Source organism: Zootoca vivipara, chromosome 9, assembly GCF_965207765.1.
Source record: "Zootoca vivipara chromosome 9, rZooViv2.hap1.1, whole genome shotgun sequence".
Taxonomy (NCBI): domain Eukaryota; kingdom Metazoa; phylum Chordata; class Lepidosauria; order Squamata; family Lacertidae; genus Zootoca; species Zootoca vivipara.
The window spans coordinates 70,180,149-70,205,424 of NC_142592.1; the positions used below are offsets into that span (position 1 = coordinate 70,180,149).

General features: G+C 50.3%; 1 protein-coding gene across 10 annotated transcripts in view; it reads left to right on the top strand.

Annotated features, from left to right (window-relative positions):
* CPT1B (carnitine palmitoyltransferase 1B) overlaps positions 1-25,276 on the top strand; it is a 38,805-nt gene that overhangs the window by 9,669 nt on the left and 3,860 nt on the right. For 2 of the 10 annotated variants that reach the window (XM_088676563.1, XM_060279311.2), the window contains exons 2-16: positions 1,466-1,613; positions 2,821-2,984; positions 6,309-6,448; positions 6,856-7,033; positions 8,301-8,402; positions 9,357-9,494; positions 11,446-11,523; positions 12,618-12,725; positions 14,041-14,125; positions 17,003-17,198; positions 18,742-18,927; positions 19,728-19,833; positions 20,145-20,261; positions 21,433-21,597; positions 23,536-23,670. In XM_088676563.1, coding sequence (XP_088532689.1) covers positions 2,844-2,984; positions 6,309-6,448; positions 6,856-7,033; positions 8,301-8,402; positions 9,357-9,494; positions 11,446-11,523; positions 12,618-12,725; positions 14,041-14,125; positions 17,003-17,198; positions 18,742-18,927; positions 19,728-19,833; positions 20,145-20,261; positions 21,433-21,597; positions 23,536-23,670 — 1,875 coding nt within the window. In that variant the 5' untranslated portion in view covers positions 1,466-1,613; positions 2,821-2,843. Of the gene's footprint in view, positions 1-1,130; positions 1,251-1,465; positions 1,614-2,820; positions 2,985-6,308; positions 6,449-6,855; positions 7,034-8,300; positions 8,403-9,356; positions 9,495-11,445; positions 11,524-12,617; positions 12,726-14,040; positions 14,126-17,002; positions 17,199-18,741; positions 18,928-19,727; positions 19,834-20,144; positions 20,262-21,432; positions 21,598-23,535; positions 23,671-25,276 lie in introns of those variants that run through there. The other 8 variants (XM_060279312.2, XM_060279309.2, XM_088676561.1 and 5 more) reach the window with 6 other exon arrangements.

The following is a 25,276-nucleotide window of genomic DNA, read 5'->3' on the forward strand; positions in this document are numbered from 1 at the left end:
GCTGCAACAATATTTCAGATCGATAGCCATGATGGTGAACACAACACCAGGCCATGTAAACTGGCCATTTCTTGGGCAGGCAGAGGAGAGCCACCGTTTAGAAAGTCCTCCCCCTTTGCCTTTTTCCTCTTTCCTTAATGGAGATGAGCTCTCTGCTTTCCACAGCAGCACAACCAGGCAGATGCGGTGGCACAAGATTGGAAAGGAAGGGAACGTCTGTGTGTCTCTCCTTGGAAACTGAAGGCATGGTCTATTGCTGCACCAAGGAAAAAATAACAAAGAGATTGCATGCGTTGAAGAATGCAAGTGGTGTAGATGATTTTGTTGAAATATGACGTCCTTTTATAAAATAATCCCGGAGAATGGCGACTACCGAAATCACAGATTGGATTTTGGCAAACTTTTTTTTATAATAATTTTTATTGCTTTTTCTTAACAGAATACAAAGAAAAACACAGATACAAAGAAACACTACAACAAAAACACTAAAAGAAAAACAAACACATAACAAAAAATTTCTTACTCCTATTTTGTTCTCACATTTTGTATAAGGACCCCCTCGGGCCCCTCTCCATTGTGGTTCATTAACACACATCATTTTAGCAAATTCTATACCAATTTGATCACCTTATATAATCTTAATTTACTCCTTACACATAACATGTTCATCATTTCCACAGTTTAATTTCAGCCTAATTCTGATCTTGATATTTAACTTTTGCATATATTTTTAAAATACAACTTAAAATCTTTCCATTCTTCTTCTGTCGCTTCTTCCCCCTGGTTGCGGATTCTTCCGGTCATCTCAGCCAGTTCCATAAACTCCATCATCTTCATCTGCCAGTCATCAATAGTCGGACTTTGGCAAACTTAACTAGATTGATCTGTCCTGGAGGCAGGAGAGTTAGGATTGTGGTTTTGTATTCTTTTCTCTCTCTCTCTCTCTTGTTATATATTGGAAATCAATTTCAAAGACAACAACATGGAGGAGCAGTGAAGGGAGAAGTTCCCCCTGGTGACTTTCTGCCTGCCACTCGGCTGCTAGAAGGGCAGCATTTCTAGCTATGAAGATGATGTCCAGCCTAGGCTTTTTGCACGGTGAATCCCCTGCAGGTCTGTCGCCCTTCCCCAGTAGTGGACCTGTTTCTTTAAATGGAGCAGGCAAGGAAGGTGCTCTGTCTGGGGATTCCATGGCAGTTGGGGGCTCAGAAGAAAGAGGCTTTCCCCCTGCCCTGAGAAGACATCCACCGGTGAGCAGCTACCTTTGACCTGCATCTCGCAGGGGGGAGGTGTGAAGCCCTTTCCTCTAGGAAGAGGCTCCCAGCTCTCGCACTCGCACCACCGGCCCTCCAAAATACCTTGCTTCTGCAGAAACCCCTTGGCTTGCCTTTGGTGCCGTGCAGCCCAAGAGGGGGGTGATTTCCATCGCCAACTTTGCCTTTCTCTCCCCCCCCCCTTCTGGCAGGGCTGCTGTGCCTTTGACAGCTCCATGACGGGCAGGAATTCAACAGGACGAGCTTTCCCCAGCATGGAGATGCGATGAAGGAGGAAGCTAGACCTTCCGCTCTGATCCTGGCTTGCTTCAGCCTCTCTCCCGGGAGCTGCTTTGGGTGGTACCGTACTTTCCGGGCAGATGCAACTGCGCCAAACTCCTTGCTGTTTCTTAAATGGGTGCTATCCCCTTCTTTAAAATAAAATAGGAACAAGGGCAATTTCTAAAGGGCCCAGCGAGGCAAGGAGACCTCAGGAACTGCCTCTTGGCCTACAGATGGTCCCACGCACTGAGGTGCAAAGCAGGGGGCCCTGCCCTGTGTACCTTGCCATAGGAAGCCAGGGGACGGACTCATGTGCAGGGCCTTTTCTGTAGTGGCACCGTGGCTTTGCAGTGGCGGGCAGCTAAAGCGGGCAGCTTTGGGGGATGCATATTAGATAATCTGAGACTGATATCTGGAGCTATGATTTTTAGTGGCTATGTCGCTACGTTGTGCTGTTCTGATTTTCAGCGTGTTTTTTTTCTGGCGGGATGCAGGGGTACGCATACCCCTAAACATTTTGTGAATCTAAATTTGGCCTCATTGAGGGGCATTATTTCAATTAGTTGGAAAATGAGAGTACCCCCTAAACATTTTTTTTCTTTTGGGGAAAAAAAGCACTGCTAGTTTTGATTGCATCGTTTATTTCATGTGTTGTGAAGTGAAGTGTTTTGAAATAAAGAAATGTGACCCTTTGGAATCTGACATCCGAACCACTAGGAATAGAGGCGGGGAACCTCAGGCCTGGGGGACAGATCTCTTTAGCTGGCCCTTGGAATCCTCCCTGGGCCACGCCACTTGTCTTCAGGCAACACCCCTCACTGACCCCCCCCCCACTTCATGCACCTCCTTGATTGTTTCTGCCTGGCAGGGGGCGCTTATCCTGGAAGTCTGACCTACCTCTTGCTTGCCAGCCTCAGGGGAGAGTGGGTGGGTGGGTGGGTGCTGAGCAGCAAGCCCACTTTACCTGGGTGCAATTTGCATTTGTGGCTCCGCCCACCACTGCCATGCATCCCGTAAAGTTGCCAAGACCCTTGGGGTGTGTGTGTGTTGCATAACTCCGTACCCTCCAACATTTCTCCAATGAAAATAGGGACATCCCAAGGAAAAGCAGGACGGCTTCTGTAAATCTGGGGAAATAGGGACACTTGGAGGGTCTGCGATGTGGGGCATGTATGCTTTTATGAGGGTCAGTATTTTACTAGAACCCTCTGGGCTTTCTGGGGAGGGTGGAGTTGTCTCATTGTGGGTGCTGTTCTCAACCCCTCCGCCCTCCACCCACGTCCAGGTGACAGCGGCGGACCCTCCAAGATGGCGGAAGCCCACCAGGCCGTGGCGTTCCAGTTCACGGTCACCCCGGAAGGGGTGGATTTCCAGCTGAGCCAGGAAGCCCTCAAGCAGATCTACCTATCCGGCCTCTCCTCCTGGAAGAAGCGTTTTGCCCGCATCAAGGTGAGCAGGATCTGAGTTCGAGTGGAACAACGCAGAATCCTAGAATTGACCCGGGGCTGCCCCTGCTGCTCTGTTTCCTTCCAATGCATTGCAGGGACTAGAGGACCTTTAAGGTCCCTTCCGACTCTACAATTTCCTCCAGAGCTTCAGAGTCCCCTCTAGTGTAACTTCTGTGTACCTTGGATTTTATTTCACCTGTGTTAGCCTCATCTCTTCCACAGTGCCATATCTGATAATCCCCTCCAGTGCATGGCCTTCACAGAGACATCCCCCCCATTGAAAACTCTCTCAAAGAATGCTTTGTGTGAGGTCCGGCCCACCCAAGAGGCAAGGGGAGGGGTCTGCCTCAGGCGGTAGGTCTTGCCAGCATAGAAGATCCCAATGTCAGCTTTGTTTCTGATGTAGATTTCCCCTCTCCCTTTCTTCCCTGGCTGGGCGGGCGGGCATCCTTTTGGGGTCTGCCACGGGTGCCAAAATGTCTTGGGCTCTTCTTTGGCGATCCCTCGTAGCCGAGAAAGATTGTCTTCCAAAAACATGGTCTTAACAGTGAGTCCGTAAGTGACTGTGGAGGCCAATTCAGGATCCACACATCCTTCCACAGTGGGGACATTGGTTTCCGGTGGGAGTTGGTCACGGTGTGGATTTGCCAAGTATGCCTTCCTCTTAGCACGCTTCTTCCTTGTGTCCTGAGTTCGAGTGTCTTCAAAGCCCATGGCACCTTTGGTAAAGGCTGTTCTTCAACTGGAGCGCTCACAGGCCAGGGTTTCCCAGTTGTCAGTGTTTATGCAGTCATACCTCGGTTTAAGTATGCCTCGGTTTGAGTATTTTCAGTTTAAGTACTCTGCGGACCTGTCTGGAATGGATTAATCCACTTTCCATTACATTTAATGGGAAAGTTCGCTTCAGGTGAAGTACGGACTTCCGGAACCAATTACACCCATGCTTCGGGTTAAGTACACTTCAGGTTGAGTACTCTGCGGACCCGTCTGGAACAGATTAATCCACTTTCCATTACTTTCAATGGGAAAGTTCGCTTCAGTTTATGAACGCTTCAGTTTAAGTACTCGGCGGACCGTCTGGAACGGATTAATCCACTTTCCATTACTTTCAATGGGAAAGTTCGCTTCAGTTTAAGTACAGACTTCCGGAACCAATTGTGTTTGTAAACCGAGGTACCACTGTACTGCATTTTTTAAGATTTGCCTTGAGAGAGTCTTTAAACCTCTTTTGTTGACCACCAGCATTACGCTTTCCATTTCTAAGTTTGGAATAGAGTAGTTGCTTTGGAAGACGATCATCAGGCATCCGCACAACATGACCAGCCCAACAAAGTTGATATTGAAGAATCATTGCTTCAACACAGGCGATCTTTGCTTCTTCCAGTACACCAATATTAGTTTGCCTGGCTCTGCTTTATATTGTTGCAGACCTTTGGGGGTCTTGGGCACCCACACAGGGTCTGTGTCCCTTTGGAGAATGGAAGACACGGCGGAGACTGTCATGCTGAAATATATAGGGTTTATTCACCTACCGGTATTTACATACACCTTCAGTCTGGACGGGGTCCAGATCTTATGGCAGAGTCATTCCAAGAGGCAGCAACATCAGGGCATGGGTTGGCAAACTAAGGCCCGTGGGCCAGATCAGGCCCAATTGCCTTCTGGATCTGGCCCGTGCACGGTCAGGGAATCACCACGTGGATCGCCAGCGCATGCGTTCTCTCCCTCTCCCTTCCACGGCGGCAGTGGTGGCGCCTCCTCCCTCCCTCCTCCTGGCTTCTCCCTGCCCTGCCTAGAGGAGGAAGGGGGCTGGGCTTTGTTGGTGCCAGCAGCAGCGGAGCTCGAGTGGCAGTCATTTTAAGCAGCCCCTCTCCGGAGCCCTTTCACGCCGCCAACCCCTGCCACTCACAAGACACAGGTAAGCAGCCACCAGCCCCCCCCCCCCCCCCGGCAAGGTCTGAGGGACAGTGGACTGGCCCCCTGCTGAAAAAGTTTGCTGACCCCTGGTATAGGGCAGAACACAAATTCAATCAATCAATCAATCAAAGATGGATCCCCCTTCTTCCTCTTTCCTCTTTCCCCTTCCCAGGAATCCCTGCTTCAAAACTCCATTTTCCTGCCCCCTCAAACCTACACCCCATCACCTTGGTAATATCTCACCCCTCCCAGGCCTAAGGATTCCTCTCCTCAATGGCACATCTTTTCGCAACGAAACCAGCCCTTGCTTGCTCTGAGTTCGGGATGCCAGTTGTAGAACTTTGGCAAAGCTTGGTCTGTTAGGAGAAGACACTTCCTGGGCTATGGATGCTCCAAAATCCTTGCTTAAATGAATGCCAGTGGGGGGTGGGGAATAGGAACACCCAGGGTCATCTAGTCCAATCCCCCATAATGCAGAAAACATGGCTTCTCTCTCTGTCTTTCTTCCTCGGAGAGAAGACTGCAAAAAGCAATAGCTACAGTATTTTTCGCTCCATAGGACGCACCTAGTTTTTAGAGGAGGAAAACAAGGAAAAATTTTTTTTTTGCTTTCTTGAATTTTCCTAGGCATAGCCGCAAAGTCCTAGAGGCCTAGGTGCCTTTGCCCCTGCCCCCCATTAAATATTTGAGGAAGCATCTTTTGCAAAGGGGGGGGGAAGCTCCATTTATTTTAGGATCAGCTCAAAGTTGTGCATCTTTTTTGCAAAAGGGGAAAGCTCCATTTTTTAGGATCAGCTCAAAGTTGTTGAGTTTCCTTTCAAAGGGAAAAATACTGTTTTTATGGGGGTTCAACTCACAGTTCTTCAGCTTTCCAGGAAAGGAAAGGGACCAATTTGTACAGACAGATAATCTAATCAGCCAGTCACATGTCTCCCTCTGCAGACAACAATTGAGGCCTAGCCAAGGGGCCGGGCAAGGTGGGAAGGGAGCTAGCTCCCTTTTCTCCCTCCCGATCTTTTGCAATCAACTGCTGAGCAGGTTCCTTTCAAAGCTCTCTTTCCCTCTTGTTAGCCTTTAGCTCTTTCTAAAAATAAAAATAAAAAGCACGGTCTGCTTTTCGCCCTGGGCAATCTGGCTCCAGGGACCATGCATTCGCTGCATAAGACGCACAGACATTTCCTCTTACCTTTAAGGAGGAAAAAAGTGCATCTTATGGAGTGAAAAATACGGTATACAGAATGGAACAGCGTATCTCAATTTCTGTTCACAAGACCCCAATAATCAGTGCTGAAATGTAAACACAGACATGTGACATGTAACAATCCCACACACCTGCAGCCTGGGAGGAATGGAATTCCCAATAGGTTCCTTGTGCTCCCTCACCTTCTGACACGGCTGCTTCCCACAGAACAGCATCCTGAACGGTGTCTACCCCGGAACACCTGCCGGCTGGCTGGCGATCTTCGCGACAACCCTGGGCTCCAGCTTATTCCACGTCGACGTGTCCATGGGGCTGATCTTCAGGATCCAGAGGCACCTGCCACGCAGGTGAGTGCCCACCTCATCTCCTTCCCTCCTGGGTCTCCCTGTAGCACACACATCAGCCATACGTGAGCATGCTCTCAATGGCACAGCGATAGAAGGCAAGCAGCAACTTTCGTGGAAGATGCTTTTTCCGTAAAATTCTCAAAAAAATACAGTCTGTGCTGTGCCTACTTTGCAATCCCCCTTATATTGACACTCCAGGACAAATCCTTCTGTAACTCAATGCCCAGAAATCTGAACGTTGTCACCCTCTCCACGCAGGTTCCATCAATCAAAAGCAGCTGGACATCGATTTTCTGCTTCCTGAAGTCCACCACAAGCTCCTTTGTTTTCTTTGTATTTATAAGCAAATTAGTGGTTCTGCACCACTTTGGTATCAACCGCTCCACTTGCCCTCTCTTTCCCCCCAGCTGCAACTACTGCCTGAGTCCCCGGAGCAAAACCCTTCTGAGCGTCGTCCTTTTCTCCACGGGCGCCTGGATCTCAGGGATCCTGCTCTGCCGGCAGACCCTCAAGCTGCTCCTCTCCTACCAAGGCTGGATGTTCGAGCCCCACGGAAAGACCAGCCGCAGCACCAAGATCTGGGCGGTGAGTGGCCATCGTGGGGGGCTGGGGGGAAAATTATTCCATTGCACTTTTCCAGGTGCTCCTTACTCGCTTTTTGTTCCTCAGGTAGTTTAAACGGCAGAATTAGTATTTTTGTCCGAGACGTGCTTTTACTGTTTGCACGTACTGTAGATTTTTTGCCCGGCACCCTTGTTTTCTTTGTAAGCCACCTAGGATAGCTTGTGGAAAGGCAGCATATACTGTAAGGTAAAGGTAAAAAGGTAAAGGACCCCTGGACAGTTGAGTCCAGTCAAAGGCGACTATGGGGTTGCGGCACTTTCAGGCCGAGAGAGCCGGCGTTTGTCCACAGACATTTCTGGGTCATGTGGCCAGCAGGACTAAACTGCTTCTGGTGCAACCAGGCCCAGCTCGCCCATTGACTCTCGTGGCACAATGCACCACGGCGCCTGGGTGATCAGGGGGCGCTGAGGGGCGCCCCAGCAAGTGGGGGAGCTTCGTGGCGGCCTCCCTTTTCCCTCCACCAGCCGCGCCGCAAGAGCAGGGAGGGAAGCGAGCGGAACAGGGGCACTAGGGCCCTGTTCCGCTCTGCAGCGCCAGGGTCATCCCTCACCCCGGCGCTGCGTTTCATTGGTAGAGGTGACGCCACATAGCAGCACCTCTACCAATGAAACGCAGCGCCTTGTTGGCGGGAAGGAACCCACTGTGCCCCAGCCTGCCCAGGCACCCCGCTCCGCTGGGAGAAGGGAGGAAGGCCGCGCGAAGCAGCGGCGCCCCTCCCCCACTCAATCTGGCGGCATCGGACAGGCAGGCGCGGCCCTGCTGTGAGGCGTGGGGGCTGCCGTGAGGCTCCCGCCGCCCGGCACGCCAGGTAAGAGTTTTCCTTTTTCTTAAAGAGTGGGGGGGCGCCTGAGGGATCCCTGCACCAGGGCGCCCGATAACCTTAAGACGGCCCTGGGTGCAACGGGACTCCGTGACAGAAACCAGAGCACACGGAAACACCATTTACCTTCCCACCAAGTGGTACCTATTTATCTACTTGCACTGGTGTGCTTTCGGACTGCTAGGTTGGCAGGAGCTGGGACAGAGCAATGGGAGCTCACCCTATTGCAGGGATTCAAACTGCCGACCTTCTGATCAGCAAGCCCAAGAGGCTCAGTGGTTTAGATCACAATGCCCCCCGAATGCCCCTAAAGTGAGCAAGTAAATTGTCCTCCGTGGGAATGCAGAGCACTGTGGCCCGCAGGTCCCGAGGCTGTCCGGTCAAATCTGCCGCCTCCTCTCTTGGCAGGGCATGGTGAAGGTGATGTCCGGGTGCAACCCCATGCTGTACAGCTTCCAGACCTCCCTGCCCAAGCTGCCCGTACCCTGCGTGAAGGACACAATCGAGAGGGTAAGAGGGACGGGCAAAGCACTGGGTGCTCAGTGCCCAGACGGGGTGCTCAGTGCCCAGGGAAGAGGGGCTGGGGGTCCGTTCCTCCAAGTCAAGACAGCTTGGGAGAGAGAGATTTTGCTTGAGCCCCAAGGCAGCTCAGACCGGCATCCTCGCTTTGCAGCCGGACTCTGATCTGAGCAGACCACTGGCACATCTAGCCCAGTATTGCCTGCACTGACTGGCAGCAGCTCTTGAGGAGTTTGAGGCAGGGTTCTCTCCCCGCCGTACCTGGAGGTGCTGGGTACTGAATGCAGAACCTTCTGCAGGCAAGGCATATATGCTTCCACTGAGCATGTCCTTTCACTATACGAACCACACCATTGGTTCATGCAACCCAGCGCAGTCTGCACAGACTGGCAGCATCCCTCCAGGGTCTCAGGCAGAGAGCCTTTCCCAGCCCTGTTTTTTATTTGGTTGTTTGTTACACTTGTTCCCTTTACCTACCACCTTTCCTCCCTCACAACAACCCTGTGAGGTAGGCTAGGCTGAGAGACGGCGACTTGGCCCTCAAGGTCCCCAGGGAGCTTCGTGGCCGTATGGGGATTCGAACCCTGGTCTCTGCCAGACCATATTTTGACACTCTAACTGTTAAGCCACGCTGGAGGTCATAGAATCATTTGTGTTGGAGGGGACCCCAAGGGTCATCTAGCCCCACCCCCTGCTGCCCAGGAATCTGTTGCTCGGCGAGGGACTCGAACCCACAACCCTGAGATTAAGAGTCTCATGCTCTACCCAATGACAGGTACTCTTAGGAATGGAACCGGGGACCTTCTGCAGGCAGAGCAAATGCCAAAGCCCTTTCCAAGCTCGGATCCTGCGTCTCCTCTGTCTTGGGGCAAGGCGACGGGGGGGGGGGCAGTCCCAAGGGCACAGGAATGCTTCCAAAGCTCCCTTGCTTTCCTTCTCCTGCAGTACCTGGAATCTGTCCGCCCCCTGCTGGATACAGACAAGTATGATGACATGGAGGCCTTAGCCCTGGACTTCCAGCTTAGCCTTGCCCCCCGCCTCCAGAAATACCTCATTCTCAAGTCCTGGTGGGCCACCAACTACGTGAGTCTGCTTGCCCCGCCATGGCACACCCTCCGACCCATGTCAATAGGGGTGGGGGTCTCCACCAGCCTCCCTCCTGCCTCCCTCTTCTCTCCATCCTGAGCATCTACCCCAAATTCTTACCTGGCGTCCCTCCCACCCCACCTGCCGCTTCCTGGGCAAAAGCCTCCCATAAGAGCCTGCTGGATCAAGCCCCTGGGTGCCTGTAGGAAGCTGGGAAGCAGAACACGAGCGCAAGAGCCGTCTCCCCTTCCCATACCCAGCTTGTATGGCTGCCTCCGACTGTGGAGCATTGGCATCCTGGTGAGGAGCCGCCGAAAGCCCTCTCCTCCTCCATGAATGTATACAACAGGGGTGGCCAACTTCCAAGAGACTGCGATCTACTCACAGAGTTAAAATCTGGCAGAGTTAAAATCTGGGGGTTCAGGTCAAAGTTGTTGAGCTTTTTTTTTAGGAGGGAAAGCACTGTTTTGGGGGTTCACGTAAAAGTTGTTGAGCTTCTTTAGGAAGGAGAAAAGCAACATTGAGCTTTTTTTTAGGAAGGAAAGCCCTGTTTTTGGTGGCTCAGGTCATTTTAGGGGTGCAGGGAAAAGATGTTGAGTTTTCTTTAGGGGAGTTTTTTAGCTTCTTTGTGGGGAGCCACTGATCTACCGGTGATCTACCACAGACATCCAGTGATCTACTGGTAGATCACGATCTACCTGTTGGACATGCCTGGTATACAACACTCTTTCAAAGCCATCACTTCCTCCCGTGGCAGCGAGTCCCACGTCTTAGCTTATCCATATCTGGACCTTAGCACGGCAGGGACTGGGAAGCAAAGAGCCCTCTCTGGGCTCAGAGAGAGAAGATCACTTGTAACCTCTGTAAATAGCGGTGCAAATTGGTGTTGGTCCAGTAAAGACAACTCTGCCAAACCGCTGCTCTCTGGGGTGAGCTTAACCGCTTGGCTGATCTTCCACAGCAGATACACACAACACCACCCCAACATTTGTCCTATCCTCCTGGGTTGGCGGCCATCGCTGCCTCCTGTGGGAGTGAGTTCCACAGTTTAACTGCATGAAGAAGGACTTTCTTTTATCCGTCCTGAATCTTCCAACACTCAGCTCCACTGAATGTCCACAACTTCTAGTTTTATGAGAAATAATAATAATAATAATAATTTTTTATTTATACCCCGCCCATCTGGCTGGGTTTCCCCAGCCACTCTGGGCGGCTTCCAACAGAAAAATAAAACAAAATAATCTATTAAACATTAAAAGCCTTCCTGAACAGGGCTGCCTTCAGATGTCTTCTAAAAGTCTGGTAGTTGTTTTCCTCTTTGACATCTGCTGGGAGGGCGTTCCACAGGGCAGGCGCCACCACCGAGAAGGCCCTCTGCCTGGTTCCCTGCAACTTGGCTTCTCGCAATGAGGGAACTGCCAGACGGCCCTCGGTGCTGGAGCTCAGTGTCCGGGCAGAATGATGGAGGTGGAGATGCTCCTTCAGGTATACTGGACCGAGGCCATTTAGGGCTCGGGGGGGGCTTTTCCCCCCACCCACATTCTCAATGGCGTGCCTAATTTTTTATATAAACTTCTATCATGCCCCAATCTCTCGTCTTTTCTCCCAACTGAAAAGTCCCGGGGGCAGAAGGGACCTTGGCAAGGGAGAAGAGGATGCCTTTAAAAGAGGAACAGACAAATTCTTGGAGGACCGAAAGGCTTGTCAGGATGGCTGTGCCCCAGCTTCCGGGATAATGCTTTGGAACGGAAACCACGGGAGGGGAGAATTGTGCTCAGATCCTGCTTGCGGGTTTCCCCATCAGGGGCACCTGGCCGGCCCCTTTGAGAAGGGGATGCTGGCCCTTTGGCCTGATCCTGCAGGCCCTTCCTGTGTTCCTATGTATTGCCGCCGCCCTTCCTCTGCCCACCTGGCCGGGCTGCGACAGGTGTTGTTGTGCTTCTGGCAGGTGAGCGACTGGTGGGAGGAGTACATCTACCTCCGAGGAAGAAGCCCCATCATGGTGAACAGCAACTATTACATCATGGTGAGTGGGGGGGGTGTTTTGTGGGGGGTGGTGGCTTTGGAGGCTGCCTAGAGGTGGGGCAGGTCTCCATCCCACTGGCCAGAATCTGGCAACTGAGTGGACAGAGCACAGGAGGTCTCCAGCCCCGCCACTCCCCGTTCCTTTTTTAAAAATATTTTTTTATCCATTTTATAATAACACATAACAAATACATACACACACCACACTGCAATACAAATAACAAATCCAACAAAACAACATAAACATACATACATTCTCATTTTCAAATCTAATTTCCTAAACATTTCAAGATGACTTCCTCAAATCCCCCCTATCTGATTTTCATTATACATCTCTAGCAGTTTTCTAAAACTCATAAATTTAACCATATTTTATCCTTACCTTAACTTTCTACCATTAATTTCTTGATTCCATTGCCATTTATTTCCTAAAATACTACTCTCTACTTCTACACCTACAGCCCATAACAACTTCCAAATAAATTTCAAAATTTCAAATACAGTGGTACCTCGGTTTATGAACACAATTGGTTCCGGAAGTCTGTTCATAAACTGAAGCGTTCATAAACTGAAGCGAACTTTCCCATTGAAAGTAATGGAAAGTGGATTAATCTGTTCCAGACGGTCCGCGGAGTACTTAAACTGAAGCGTTCATAAACTGAAGCGAACTTTCCCATTGAAAGTAATGGAAAGTGGATTAATCCGTTTCAGACGGGTCCGCGGCGTTCGTAAACCGAAAATTCGTAAACCGAGGTGTTCATAAACCGAGGTTCCACTGTATTGCAATATCTTTTTAAATACATTTCTTCCACTCTTCTTCCACTGACTCTTCTCTCTGGTCACGCAATCTCCCCATCAGTTCAGCAAGTTCCATAAATTCTACCATCTTCATTTGCCAATCTTCCGATGTTGGTAATTCTTGTATCTTCCAATTCTTCGCTATTACGATTCTCGCTGCTGTTGTGGCATACAGAAAAAAATGTATCATTTTTTGGGGGGGGATTTCTTCCCGCCACCCCCCGCCCGCTCCTTGCCCCTCCTATGGGCAGGTGTCCCAGTACTGAACCTCCCACCCCACCCTCTTTCCTTGGCCAGGATTTCCTGTATGTGACGCCCACCCACAACCAGGCGGCCCGGGCAGCCAACGCCGTCCACTCCATCATGCTGTACCGACGACGCCTGGAGCACGAGGACCTTCCGCCCGTGAGTCAGGGCCAGGGAAGGGGGTTGGGGGGGGTCCCGAAAGAAGGACCTGGGAATTGAGGTCACCCTATTTACGCGAATCCAAGGCGTGCCTCCATTTCCAAAACCTTGAAACCCGGAAGGTATTTGCTGGTGAATGTCAGATCTAACGCACACCCTAATTTTCACGACGTAATTTGGCCAAAAAACGGTGAGCATGAATGTGGAATTTGCTGCGTTTATATTCCACCTTGAGCGCGAGGCGGCCTAATTGGCTCTCCCCGCCTCCTCGTTTAATCCCCCACAACAGCCCTGCGAGGTAGGTGCGGCTGGGACTGGCCTCCAAGGTCACCCAGTGAGCTTCGCTGCCAGGCGTGGGGAGGATTTGAACCCTGGTCTCTCCAGGACCCCAGCCTTCATTTAATCCCCACAACAGGTGGGTTAGGTTGAGGGAAGGCAGTGAGTGGCCCCCACCCCAGGGCACCCAGTGAGCTTCGTGGCCAAGTGGGAGGGTCTGAACCCTGGTCTCTCAGAGGGCTCTAATCGGACACTCTAACCCATGGGTAGGCAAACTAAGGCCCGGGGGCCAGATCTGGCCCAATCGCCTTCTAAATCCAGCCTGCGGACGGTCCAGGAATCAGCATGTTTTTACATGAGTAGAATGTGTGCTTTTATTTAAAATGCATCTCTGGGTTATTTGTGTGGCATAGGAATTTGTTCATTCCCCCCCAAAAAAAATATAGTCCAGCCCCCCACCAGGTTTGATGGATAGTGGACCAGCCCCCTGCTGAAAAAGTTTGCTGACTCCTGCTCTAACCACTCCACTCCCTCTGCCTGCCTGCCTGCAAGGCATGCCCCTGATTCACAGGCTCTCCAGACGGAAGACAGGCTAACTCTTGCCAGGTGCCGCTGGAGGGTCCTGCCTGAGGATCCCAAGAGAAGTTAAAATAATTTTTATACCACGTCATGACATTTCTCAAGGTGGAAGTTCCCCTCATATATTTATGCCCCCTCCTTCTTTCCTCAAAGTTGCTCAAGGTGGAGTTCATCGTTCTCTCCATTTTATACCCCAACAACAACCCTTTGAGGTAGGCTACGCTGAGAGGCCATGGCCAACCCCCAAGGTCAACCAATGACTTTCATGGCCGAGTGGGGGATTTGAACTCTGGTCTCTCCCAAGTCCTAGCCCGTAGTTTTTAATATATTTTTTTAAAGATGTGATGTTAACTTTTGGCTCATGTTATTACCATTAGCAATCTTGCCAGCAGCCGGACCGGAAACTGGTTAACCTCCTAAGCAGGTAACACTCTTCCTCCCTGCCTGCTTTTGCCCCCAGGTGATGGCGCTCGGCTTGGTCCCCATGTGTTCCTACCAGATGGAGAGAATGTTCAACACGACCCGCATCCCTGGAGAGGAGGCAGGTGGGTGGCCTTTAGGGTGGCACGGAGCAGGTGGCATGGCAGGTGCCCTCTGCGAGCTCACTGGTGTGATGCACTGAAATTCCTCAGGCACACTGCGGAAAAACAGCCTTGTGGTCTTTTCCACCTGGCCCTCGGGACTCTCTGCCCACTCTCCCAGGAGTGCCGGCTTAGTCTCGCAACCGTGGATGCCCAGGGTCGTGGGTGCCACACATTGTGCGTAGTCCCGGCGCCGAAATTTGTGTGTGTGTGGCCCCTTTGTGGGGAATTTTGTGGGTGCTCGGGCACCCAGGGCCACGGGAAGCCGGCACCTATGCGCTCTTCAGTCTGTGCAGGCCGATGCGGTGCCGAAAACTGGACATACAGGAGTGTGGGGTGTTTGCGCACCCATAGGATCATGGGGTTGGAAGAACCCCAAGGGTGATTCAGCAATACAGGGACCCCAGCTAAAGATTCCCTGGCAGGTGGGCATTCAAACTCCTACCTTCAAGGAAGGAGAGTCCACCATTTTCTGGGAGAGTCCATTCCATGGTCTAATGTCTCTTGCCAGCAAGAACCGTACTTTCCCATGTATAAGACTGGGTTTTTTTCTTTTGAAATTATGCTTAAAAGTGGGGGGTCGTCTTATACATGGGTAATGCATAGGGGGGACGTTGGAGTGGTTGCTGCCACAAGCTGGTGATTGTTCTTTGTGTGCCAGAGATCAGGGGCGTGGCCAAGATCAAAATTAGGGGGGCAAGGGGTGGGGCCAAGGCATGGGGGGAGGGGCCACAGTGGGGCAAGGAAAGCCATGGTCGTTCAGGGGCGAGGGGGGGCCAGGATCAGCCCGAAATCGGGCTGCTTCGACCCCCTCCTCCCCCTCCGCGACCAGCAGGGGCGAGGGGGCGCCAGGATCAGCCCAAAATTGGGCTGTTCCGATCCCCTCCTCCCCCTCTGTGATCGCCGTGGCGGGTAGAGGGAAAGCTGGCTTTCCCTCCACCCGCCCCACAGCTAGCCAGGGAGAAGGGAGACGTCCCTTCTAGCCGGCTGGCTGTGGGGCAGGTGGAGGGAAAGCCCCAGAGCCGCGCAAAGCGTTTGGCTGGCTTTCCCTCCACCCGCCCCACAGGCAGGGAGAAGGGAGACGTCCTCTAGCCGGCTGGCTGTGGGGCCGGCGGGCGGAGGGAAAGCCAGCCAAACGCTTCGCGCGGCTCTGGGGCTTTCCCTCCACCCGCCCCACAGTCAGCCAGGGAGAAGGGAGATGGCACCGGGTGGCAGTGGGCAGCGGAGCAGGCTGGCCAGCGGCCCTGCTTCTAGGGGGGGTCAACTGCCCCCTCCTGTCCCCCTGCCTACGCCCATGCCAGAGATGCAAAGAGGTGGCGGGAATGTTCTTGTAAAAGGTGGACATGTAAAAGGGTGAAAGAGTATTGGGAAATGACTCATAATGAATTGAAAACAATGTTTAAAAGTATTTACCCCCTCCCCCCAAAAAAACACCCCAGAGTCCTTTCTGTTGGGGATAATTCAGATGGAAATTCCCAGGTGTCAAAAAAGGTTATTTATGTATGCTACTACTGCGGCCTGTGTTTTGTTAGCCCCAAAATAGAAAACGAGTGAGGTCCCAACCGAAGAAGAGTGGCAACTTAAGTTGACAGAATATGCGTAGTTTGCAGACTTAAGCTATAGAATAAGATTGGAGGTCTTTAAGCAGAGGCTTGACAGGCATACGTCAAGAATGCTTTGATGGTGTTTCCTGCTTGGCAGGGGGTTGGACTGGATGGCCCATGTGGTCTCTTCCAACTCTATGATTCTATGATTCTATGAACACATGTTTAGAGAAGATTGGAAGACGTTTACTGAATACATGGGAAATAATTGTGTACGGCTGAAAACGCTGGCAGCATTAAGATAAATTCAACAGTGTGAATACGTTTTGATGGATGCAATAATGGACTACTGAATGGTATAGTTTTTGCAAAATATGCAAGGATTTGTAATATGTAAAATGAACCATGGAAAGAGAAGAAGGGAAGTCATTGATATCTTAAGGCTGTATAAATGAATACAGTCGTACATTGGTTCTTGAACGTAATCTGTTCCAGGAGTCCGTTCGGCACCCAAAACGGTTTGAAAACCTAGGCACGGCTTCCGACTGGCTGCAGGAGTTTCCTGCACTTAAGTGGAAGCCGCAGAAGCCATGTTGGACGCAGTGGACCTGGGGTGGGGCGCCGCTATGTAGCGCGCATGTGCGCTGTCACTACATACATAGCGATGCTGCACATGTGCGTTACGTAGCGGCAGCGGCGCTCCAGCTGCAGCCACGAGCAGAGGATCCCGGCATCATCCGTACGGTGCTGGAGCAGCGCCGCTCCGCTTGGGAGTCGCGGGGGTGTGTGTGCGCTGAGTGTCACCCCCCTCCAGGGTGGCACCTGGGTCGGCCTGCCCCCATCGCACCCACTTGCTACGCCAGTGGTCGGACGTTCAGCTTCCAAAACATTTGCAAAACGGAACGCTCAGGTTTGCGATGTTCGACTAAGGCGTTGTTGAACAGCCTTTACCAAAGGTGTCATATGGGGTTGAAGACACTCGAACTCAGGACGCAAGGGAGAAACATGCTAAGAGGAAGGCATGCTTGTCAAATCCACACCGTGGTCAACTCCCGCCCAGAAGCCAATGTCCCCACTGTGGAAGGACGTGCGGATCCAGAATTGGCCTCCACAGCCACTTACGGACTCATTGTTAAAACCGTGTTTATGGAAGACAATCTTACTCAGCTACGAGCTATTGAAGAAGAAGAAGAAGTGGAAGACCACTGTATTTAAATTGTAAAACAGAAAATTTAATTTAAAAATTCTATACGACGAAGGCCTGCTTTCATCCTGGCTCTCCTCTCCCGCCCCCTAGACTCCCTCCTGCACCTGTCGGACAGCAGGCACCTGGCCGTCTTCCACAAAGGCCGCTTCTACAAGCTGTGGCTCTACCAGGCCGGGAAGCTGCTCTCCCCCTGCGACCTGGAGATGCAGTTCCAGCGCATCCTGGATGACCCTTCGCCCCCCGATCCCAGCGAGGTGCGGCTGGCCGCTCTCACCGCCGGGGAACGGTAAGCGCTGTGGCCGGAGGAGGAGGAGGAGGGGCGGGGGGGCTCTCCTGGGTCAGGTCCCCCCCACCCAGTTCAGCAGGTGAGGCCCCTCCCCTCTCCCCCAATAGAATTTATTTTAATATATTTTTATTATCTCAGGGGATAAATGCTTGCGTATTTTTTTTAAAAAAATAGATTTTATTAATTTCTTTCTTTAAAAACATAGACAGACAACATATATACATACGTTTTTGTGTGTAGATTTTTACATTAGGGAAACTTCTATAAGGCCACCTGTCATAAGACGACAAAGAAGATTTAAAATTGAGATACAGTAGCAAGAGTATAAGGTTTTTAGGAACACGCGTGAAAAAGTGTTAAGGTTATTATTTTAAAAAAGCAATACCCCCCCCATTAATTCTGACCTATGGAATAATAATAATTATAATAACTATATAACATATTTCATAAATAAATATATAGAATTACCAGCATCATTAAATGATATGTTATTAATAACGTTAATAATAAGATTTGTTATTGCCGTTTTAACTTTTTGAAAGCTTTAAATTGTCGTTATTAGTTTTTCTTTTTCCTTTTTTGTGGTGTTGTTGTTGTTGTTGTTTAGTCATTTAGTTGTGTCCGACTCTTCGTGACCCCATGGACCATAGCACGCCAGGCACTGCCTCCCACAGTTTGGTCAAACTCATGTTCATAGCTTCGAGAACACTGTCCAACCATCTCGTCCTCTGTCGTCCCCTTCTCCTAGTGCCCTCAATCTTTCCCAACATCAGGGTCTTTTCCAAGGATTCTTCTCTTCTCATGAGGTGGCCAAAGTATTGGAGCATCAGCTTCAGGATCTGTCCTTCCAGTGAGCACTCAGGGCTGATTTCCTTAAGAATGGATAGGTTTGATCTTCTTGCAGTCCATGGGACTCTCAAGAGTCTCCTCCAGCACCATAATTCAAAAGCATCAATTCTTCGGCGATCAGCCTTCTTTATGGTCCAGCTCTCACTTCCATACATCACTACTGGGAAAACCATAGCTTTAACTATACGGACCTTTGTAGGCAAGGTGATGTCTCTGCTCTTTAAGATGCTGTCTAGGTTTGTCATTGCTTTTCTCCCAAGAAGCAGGCGTCTTTTAATTTCGTGACTGCTGTCACCATCTGCAGTGATCAAGGAGCCCAAGAAAGTAAAATCTCTCTCTGCCTCCACTTCTTCCCCTTCTATTTGACACACACACACACACACACACACACACACACACACACACACACACACGAGGCACAGCACAAAATGCTTGTTCAGCCACACCATGATAAATCCCAGCCAAATCCCCTCTTTTAAAGTTGCTCCCACCAAAATCAAACTATCCAGTCGTGATAACAAAGCGGTGTAAAATAATAGGATCGGCTTAAGTGGCAAATAAAACACACCTGAGATGAGTGAAGCAGAACGGCAGATCTGATGGTTTGCAGGGGAGCCTAGCCTGCTATTCCCCAGACGGAGGAGCCTCCTTTGGGATGACTTGACTCCTCTCCTCTTCCTTTTGGGGCTTCCAGGGGTCCGTGGGCCGAAGCCCGGAAAAAATACTTTGGCCGAGGGAAGAACAAGGCCTCCTTGGACTGCATCGAGAGAGCCGCCTTCTTCCTGACCCTGGACGAGGATGAGCAAGGCTTCTCCCGAGACCACGAGGACAGTCTGGATCTTTACTCCAAGAGCCTCCTGCACGGGCGATGCTACGACAGGTAAGGGGTCTCTCTCTCTCTCTCTCTCTCTCTCTCTCTCTCTCTCTCTCTCTCTCTCTCTCTCTGCCCACCTGTGCAGCCGGACCTCCCTTCCAGGCACCACCACTGTGGTCCTCACTAGGGCTGGGCGGCATCTGATTTTCAACATCAACATATAATTTTTTTCCCTTAAAAAACAAATAAAATAAAACCTACATACGGCAGCAGTGTTTTGTGTTGTGTAGGCTCCTAGGATGTAAGTTATGGGCCCCACCTGCTCCCTCAAATATCCCTGGTTTGCTCCTTTCTGTATATAGGGTGCCTACATTCTGCTCTTTATAATTATTTGCATCACATATTTACACCTATTATTGTTTCATGTTATAGCAAGTTCCTAGAGACTGGATGAGTCCTTGTAAATTGTGTTTCTAAAGGAACTTTTGTTATTGCCAAACGCCAATATGTTTGCATTATTAAGTTTGTTATGAATAAAAAAATCATGTTAATTTAGAGCTTAGGAATTATTTCTCTATTAATATACTTCTTCTTAATTGTACTTCAGTTCAACAGTTGCTTTGATAAAATACGTATTTTGTGATGTGCAAATGGCTTGAGATACCTATGAGGTCCATCAATGACCATATAGCATCTATTCAACACAAAAAACAGCGACCATTTGTTCTTGACAGCTGGACATATGAAGGGCCCCATTACGCTCAGTCGCTTAGGGCCTCATCCAACCTCAATCCGGCTCTGCTTGTGGCTGCCTGACTTGCCCCAGCCTGGGCCCGTTCTGATGCGGGTCCTCGTTCTCTCTGCAGGTGGTTTGACAAGTCCTTCACGCTGGTGGTGTATCGCAACGGCAAGCTGGGTGCCAACGCCGAGCACTCGTGGGCCGACGCGCCCATCATGGGGCACCTCTGGGAGGTGAGAGGCAGGAAGGGAGGGGTCCCTCCTTTTACACCCCCATGCGAACAACTGTGAGAGAGGGTTGAGCTGGATGACCCTCGGGTGCCCCTTCCAGTTCTGTGATTCTATAGCAGGCACCCCCCAAACTCGGCTCTCCAGATGTTTTGGGACTACAACTCCCATCATCCCTAGCTAACAGGACCAGTGGTCAGGGATGATAGGAATTGTAGTCCCAAAACATCTGGAGGGCCGAGTTTGGGGGTGCCTGTTCTATAAGAACTTCTCCCCTCCCCCTCCCCAGCCCTCATCCCTTCTGCCTTCTTCCCCAGTTCATGCTGGCCACAGACCAGTTCCAGCTGGGGTACTGCAGCAGCGGACATTGCCATGGGGTACCCAACACGGACATCCCTGTGCCGCAGCGCTTGACATGGGACATTTCTGAGGAGGTAGGTTTTGTCGACATTTTCACCCTTCCCGACTGATATTTTGAGAAGGGGGGCGGCGGAAACTGCTCTTCTGTTCTTCCCTTCCTGACTCAGTGTGGGTTTCGCTTTTTATCTTTGTAGAGATAAGAAGGCTGAGTGAGAACTGTAACACTCATGCAAGCCTGTAGAATAGATTCTGTAGTACGAAGTAAAAAAGGCAAAGGGACCCCTGACCGTTAGGTCCAGTCGCAGATGACTCTGGGGTTTCGGCGCTCATCTCGCGTTATTGGCCGAGGGAGCCGGCGTACAGCTTCCAGGTCATGTGGCTAGCATGACTAAGCCGCTTCTGGCGAACCAGAGCAGCGCACGGAAACGTCGTTTACCTTCCCACTGGAGTGGTACCTATTTATCTACTTGCACTTTGACGTGTTTTCGAACTGCTAGGTTGGCAGGAGCAGGGACCGAGCAACGGGAGCTCATCCCGTCATGGGGAGTCGAACCGCCGACCTTCTGATCAGCAAGCCCTAGGCTCAGTGGTTTAGACCACAGCGCCACCCACGTCCCTGTAGTATGAAGTAAAAGGTAAAGGGGCCTCTGACCATCAGGTCCAGTCGTGTCCAGTGCAAGTAGATAAATAGGTACCGCTCTGGTGGGAAGGTAAGCGGAGTTTCCGTGCGCTGCTCTGGTTCACCAGAAGCAGCTTTGTCATGCTGGCCACATGATCCGGAAGCTGTCTGTGGACAAATGCCAGCTCCCTCGGCCTATAGAGCGAGATGAGCGCCGCAACCCCAGAGTATGAAGTAGCTGTTAGTAATGAAATGAGGAATGCTTTTAAACCTCCACAACTTGCTTCCGCGTTAATCTCTGCCGCTGCTGAATTTGGTGCTCACAAGGAGCAGTTGTGAGTCCAGGCTATCAGGTCACGCTGAAGGTGCTCCAGTCGCCTAGCCCAGGCCCAGGGGCTTCAGATGTGGGGCAGAACCTGGCGTATACCCACAGGCTTTGCATCTCCACTTTTTGCTCCGGCGGAGCACCAGGCGCCGTGCGGAGCATCTGCAGAACGGCCACGGTCCATGCTGCTCTCAGGCTCCCAACTGAGAGGTGCTGCGCCCCCTTCTCGCCCTCGAGAGCGTGGGGCAGGGTGGGGGGCTTCCCTCCGGGCTCTCACCCCCACCCCTGTTTCTTCCTGCAGTGCAGCAAGGCCATCGAGCTTTCGTACCGCGTGGCCAGGACCCTGGCGGACGACGTGGATTTCCACTCCTTCTGCTTCACGGACTTTGGCAAAGGGCGCATCAAGAAGTGCCGGACCAGCCCGGACAGCTTCATTCAGATCGCCCTGCAGCTGGCGCACTTCCGGGTAAGCCCCACCCCCACCCCAATGAACGGCGGCAGGTGGGGGCGGAGGCAAGGGCGTGCAGGGTGTGGAGCTTACCTTTGCACAACTGGCCACATGCAAAAGCAGGGGTTTCTCTTTTTTTTTAAAAAAATATTTTTTATTAAAGATTTCTTGAATTACAAAGGTCTGTGTAGTGTCTCTCATATTTTTAACATGCATCATTTTTGCAAATCAGTTTCATTTGTTAAGACACTACGAAGAAAGAAGGAAAACAAGGTAGATAGGGGGTGGGAGGGTGGGTGGGGGTGAGAGTAGGTGACGGTGTTTCTGTTTTGCTTAATATATGTAGGGCTTGATGTCAGCTTTGTTTCTGTTGGTACTCCTTTATTCGCTTGTGTTCTTTTGATGGTGAGAGAGATTTGGGTTGGCAGCAGGGGTTTCTTCACGGCTGCAGCACGCAAACTAGGGTGAATAAAAATGAATGATTTTTTTAAATTTCAATCGGATTTTTAAAATCTAAACCAGATGATTTTTAAAATTTCAATCAGATGATTTTTAAATTTTAAATCAGATATTTTTAAAATTTCAATCAGATTTTTACATTTTAAATCAGATATTTTTAAAATTTCAATCAGATGATTGTTAAATTTAAATCGGATTTTTAAAATAAAATGCTTTTGTAGGAAAAAACCTTTCTAAAGGTTTTCTGTTTAAGTTATCGTATTTTTCCTTGTATTGGACAAGGCTTTTTGACACAAAAATAATGTGGCACAAACCCCTCTCTATCCTCCCTGCATTATTCAGCCGTGACTCCTGCATTGCATAGGGTCAGACTAGAGGGCCCTTGGAGGCCCCATCAAAGTTCACCAGTTTTGTGTGTTAAGCTAACTAGCTTTGTATTTTGAAGAAATGTGCAATGTTACCGCGTTGCATTTTATTGTTGTTCTCCCTTAGTGGGCTGTGCAAACTGCTATTCTGAATAATGCTTTTTATAGAATTGTGTGAGGGATGAGTTTGTGGAATGGAGGGGTATGGTATTCCTCCCCCAAAAAATATATTGGGGGGGTTGACCCCTAGCCTAGTGGAAGCTCTTCCCGTCTACAGCTGGGTGCCCTTTCTTTAAGTGGCAGGGGGGCGCACAAAGCCTTGAGAAGGGGCTTAGGAGAAGATGGGGGTCTGGATGTGCCCTTGGAAAGTTGGGGGCATGGGAGCAGTGCTAGATTTAAACAAGCTATAGCTTAGGAAAAATTAAAGTGGGGGGAATACTGTGTGTACATTTCCAAAATACAGTGGTGCCTCGACTTACGAATTTAATCCGTTCCGAAGGCACCTTCGTAGGTCGACAAATTCGTAAGTCGAAAAGCGCCATTGGGAACGTGATTTCCCATAGGAATGCATTGGAAACGGGAAAAAATAGTAAGTCGGGAAAACGCTATCTAAAACCGCCGCGGTTTCCGTTCGGATGTTGAAAAAATCGTAAGCGCGTGGCCGTTTGCCCCATTCGTAAGTCGAAAAATTTGGTTGCCGAGTCGTTCGTAAGTCGAGGTACCACTGTATAAGATAAAAAACAAATAAAGGGAAACCTACCTACAGCAACAGTGTTTGTGTGTTGTGTAGGCTCCTATAATGTAAGTCATGGGCCTTACCTGCTCCCTAAAATATCCCTGGTTTGCTCATTTCTATTTATAGGGTGCCTACATTCTACATGGACTGGTTGCAGGGCAAAATGTGCAAATAGCTTGAGATACCTATTAGGTCCACAAATTACCATATAGCATATATTAAAGACAAAAAACAGCGACCATTTGTTGTTGACAAAGGACAGCTGGACATAGAAAGGGCCCCATTACCTCCAGTAGCTGAGGGCCTCATCGAACCGAAATCCGGCTCTGATGGGGGCCGTCCGGTGGGCTTCCTCTCCAGACCCCCAGCCCACGTCCTCACTGCCTCTTCTTCCAGGACAAGGGCCGCTTCTGTCTCACCTACGAGTCCTCCATGACGCGGCTCTTCAGGGAAGGGAGGACGGAGACGGTTCGATCCTGCACCAGCGAGTCCACGGCCTTTGTGCGCAGCATGTGCAACGCAAAGTGCAGTGTGAGTTTCATCATTGCAAGGCTCTCCCTGCGCCCCTTCAACCCTCATCCTTTGCAGACCCCTTCCCTCCTGCCTGTCAGACGCCCCTTTGCACATTCTCTCCCTCCCTCCCACTCTCTCCGTTATATATTGTTATGCAGTGGTCCCTTGCTTCTCAAACTTAATCCAGCCCGGAAGTCCGTTCCAAAAGCAAAGCGTTCCGAAACCAAGGCTCGCTTTCCCATAGAAAGTAATGCAAAATGGATTAATCCCTTCCAGATTTTTAAGAACAACACCTAAAACAGCAATTCAACATGAATTTTACTATCTAACGAGACCATTGACCCATAAAATGAAAGCAAAAAAACGAACTACTGCAGTTGCACAATCAATCAGTCAGCAGCTGAACTGGGTTCCACACACACAAATAAATGTAAAACAAATAGCAAAAACACACAGAGCTTAGCATAACACTCAAAACGGAAGTGTGGCAATCAAAGAGGTAGAGTATCACTCAAATTGGAAGCGTAACGCTCAAAACGGACCACGTTCAGCTTCCGAGAAATGTTTGCAAACCAGAACACTTACTTCCGGGTTTGCAGTGTTTGGGTTCCGAGTTGTTTGAGGCGTTTGAGAACCAAGGTACCACTGTATATATACTGTAACAATATATATACAGTGCTCCCTCGGTTGCCGAATGTAATCCATTCTGGAAGACCGTCCGACTTCCGAAACGTTCGACAACCGAGGCGCAATGGGCAGCCAGCAAGTTCCATTGGGGAAATGGAGAAACGCACCTTGATTTCCGAGGCGCGTTTGAAAGTGGAAGCATCCGCATCTGGATTTTTGGCATTCGGGTTCTGAATCGCTCGGCTTCCAAGATGCTCGAAAACTGAGGTTCCACTGTGCTGTTCTTTTGGGGGGGGCGGGGGAGAGGAGGCTGATGCCGAGACCATTCTTATTCCAGGATCCAGCAAGGGTTGAATTCTAAGCAGGGATTCCAATTCCTGCAATAGCCAGGCTAGGTTCCTGGTGAGGTGCTATGCCATTAAGATAACAAAGGAACTGGCTCAGTGCCAGAGGTAAAAAAAATAGAGGGGTGCCTCCACCCCTTAACTCATGGGCAGTTCGGAATGAGTGATTATAAAGATACCACAGTCTGCACCGCCCCTCGTTCCAAAAGAAACATGTGCTCTGGGGAAGCACCAGGACCTCTCTGGAATCTTGCACTGGGGGCAGGAGGGGGGCAGGGATTGCAACAATATCTCACAGGGCAGAAAAATCCTTCCGGGGCCCACAGCATGGGTGGTAGGGTGCCCCACACCAGTGAACTACCCCAAGATCTGCAAAGGAAGGGAGGTAGACTTATATAGGGCTGCCATATGTTCGGATTTTCCTGGACATGTCTGGGATTCCAATGATGGAATTAGTGTCTTGGGGGGGGGGGGATCTTGGAATATTGGCAAAATGTCCAGAATTTTGAAATTTCCCCAAAGAAAGCTCAACAGCTTTTTGTGTCCGGATTTTTACTTCTTGAAATATGGCAACACTATTAAATTGTTATTGTTGTTGTTGAATAACAACAACAACAACAACAACAACAACAATCAATAAATAAATGTATTGT